This window comes from Myotis brandtii, unplaced genomic scaffold, assembly GCF_000412655.1.
Source record: "Myotis brandtii unplaced genomic scaffold, ASM41265v1 scaffold78, whole genome shotgun sequence".
In the NCBI taxonomy this organism is placed as follows: Eukaryota; Metazoa; Chordata; class Mammalia; order Chiroptera; family Vespertilionidae; genus Myotis; species Myotis brandtii.
The window spans coordinates 935,862-937,273 of NW_005371131.1; the positions used below are offsets into that span (position 1 = coordinate 935,862).

General features: G+C 57.1%; 1 protein-coding gene across 1 annotated transcript in view; it reads right to left on the minus strand.

Annotated features, from left to right (window-relative positions):
* PDXP (pyridoxal (pyridoxine, vitamin B6) phosphatase) overlaps nt 1-1,411 on the minus strand; it is a gene marked incomplete at its 5' end in the record, with an annotated part of 4,917 nt that extends 3,506 nt beyond the window's left edge. The window contains one exon of the mRNA XM_014530797.1: nt 1,231-1,411. Coding sequence (XP_014386283.1) covers nt 1,231-1,411 — 181 coding nt within the window. The remainder of the gene's footprint in view (nt 1-1,230) is intronic.
* Between the last annotated feature and the right edge of the window lies 1 nt (nt 1,412).

The window sequence follows — 1,412 nt, forward strand, 5'->3', positions numbered from 1 at the left end:
CGCGGAGAGGGGGGCTCACCTTGGATTTATGGGAAAACTGAGGCTGACGTGGCCATGCAGCAAGTAGTTGTGCAACCAAGACAGGACAGGTCTAGAGCTACAGATCCCCAGCTTGGAACTGGTTCTGCCACGGCCCAAGCCCTAGTCCATGTTTCCTCCCCTAGCGCCGCCCTGTTCTGCAAGATGTCTCCTCTAGGAAGCCTTCCCAGACCCCTAAGCTCCAGGCCCTCCCTGCCACCCCATCATAACACACACCCTCAATGAGTACCACCCTTGCCCCGCCAGGATTTGGTACCAACAACTGCCTGGGTCAGTCACCAGCAAGGAGGAGGTGATGGGAGAGCTGTCCCTGCCCTCAGCCTACTGACTGACCGGGGTACTGACTTGTCCACACACTCACTACTATCAGTTAGCCTCCGCTACCATTTAACTGGAACCTTCCAAGATGCAGGACCCTGCGCCTGCTCCTGCCTCCCCTGCAGGTCTGAACACCCAGATGACAGCAGTGAAGAGGGCCTTGGATGGAGCGGGTGGGTGCTGGGTGGCCACAAGATCCAAGTTCTAGTTCCCTGAACTCCTGGGCAGCTCACTCCCCATCTCTGAGCCTCAGTTCCTTTAACTGAGAAATGGGACAATAACCCCCATCTCCAGAATAATTTGGAAAGTAAATAAGAACAGATATGGGAATGCTGTGACCTGACAGCTCTGGATACAACTTACATCATCTGAGCACCTATGCGCACAGATCAATATTCACTCCGATGAAACTGGCATGGTTAGCATTCCCATTTCACAGCCAGGGGAGACGATCTGAGGTTATGTAACCGAAGAGATTACAGAGCCCTGGACTGGAGCTGGACTCAGGTCAAACTCCAACCACCTCCTGTGCTCCTGCATACCTGCCCCTGGACAGCGTGTCCCAACTCTCCCAAAGCAAGATGATCCTGCCAGGTTTTGTCCTCAAATCTCCGACCTCACCCCAATCGCGGGTGAGACAAAATGACAGGATTCCTTGGGGCTGCTTCAGGAAGGATAGGGCTGGGAGTAGGGGTACCTGGACTCCGTATCTATCAAACGAGGACACCACTGCTGCCCCTCACCGTGTGGCAGCTGCAAGAATGACCAGACCTTGACACGAAAGCACCTTGGGCTCTTTCTGGGTTGTAGCTGCGCTAGCAATCCTCCAGTCCCCTGCCTGTCACCTGGAGACGCCCCTTCCCCGACCCTCACCTGCAGGCAGGGAGGTGAAAGCCCAGGTCGTCCGCCCACCCTCGCGCTCACCAGGAGTCCGGCTGCCGTCGCTGAGCGGGTGCCACGGGTCCCGATCGGTGGCCACGAGCAGACAGTCGGGATCGCGCAGGTGCGCGCACGCCTCGCGCAGCTTGGCGAAGGAAAAGTGCTCGTCGTAGCCC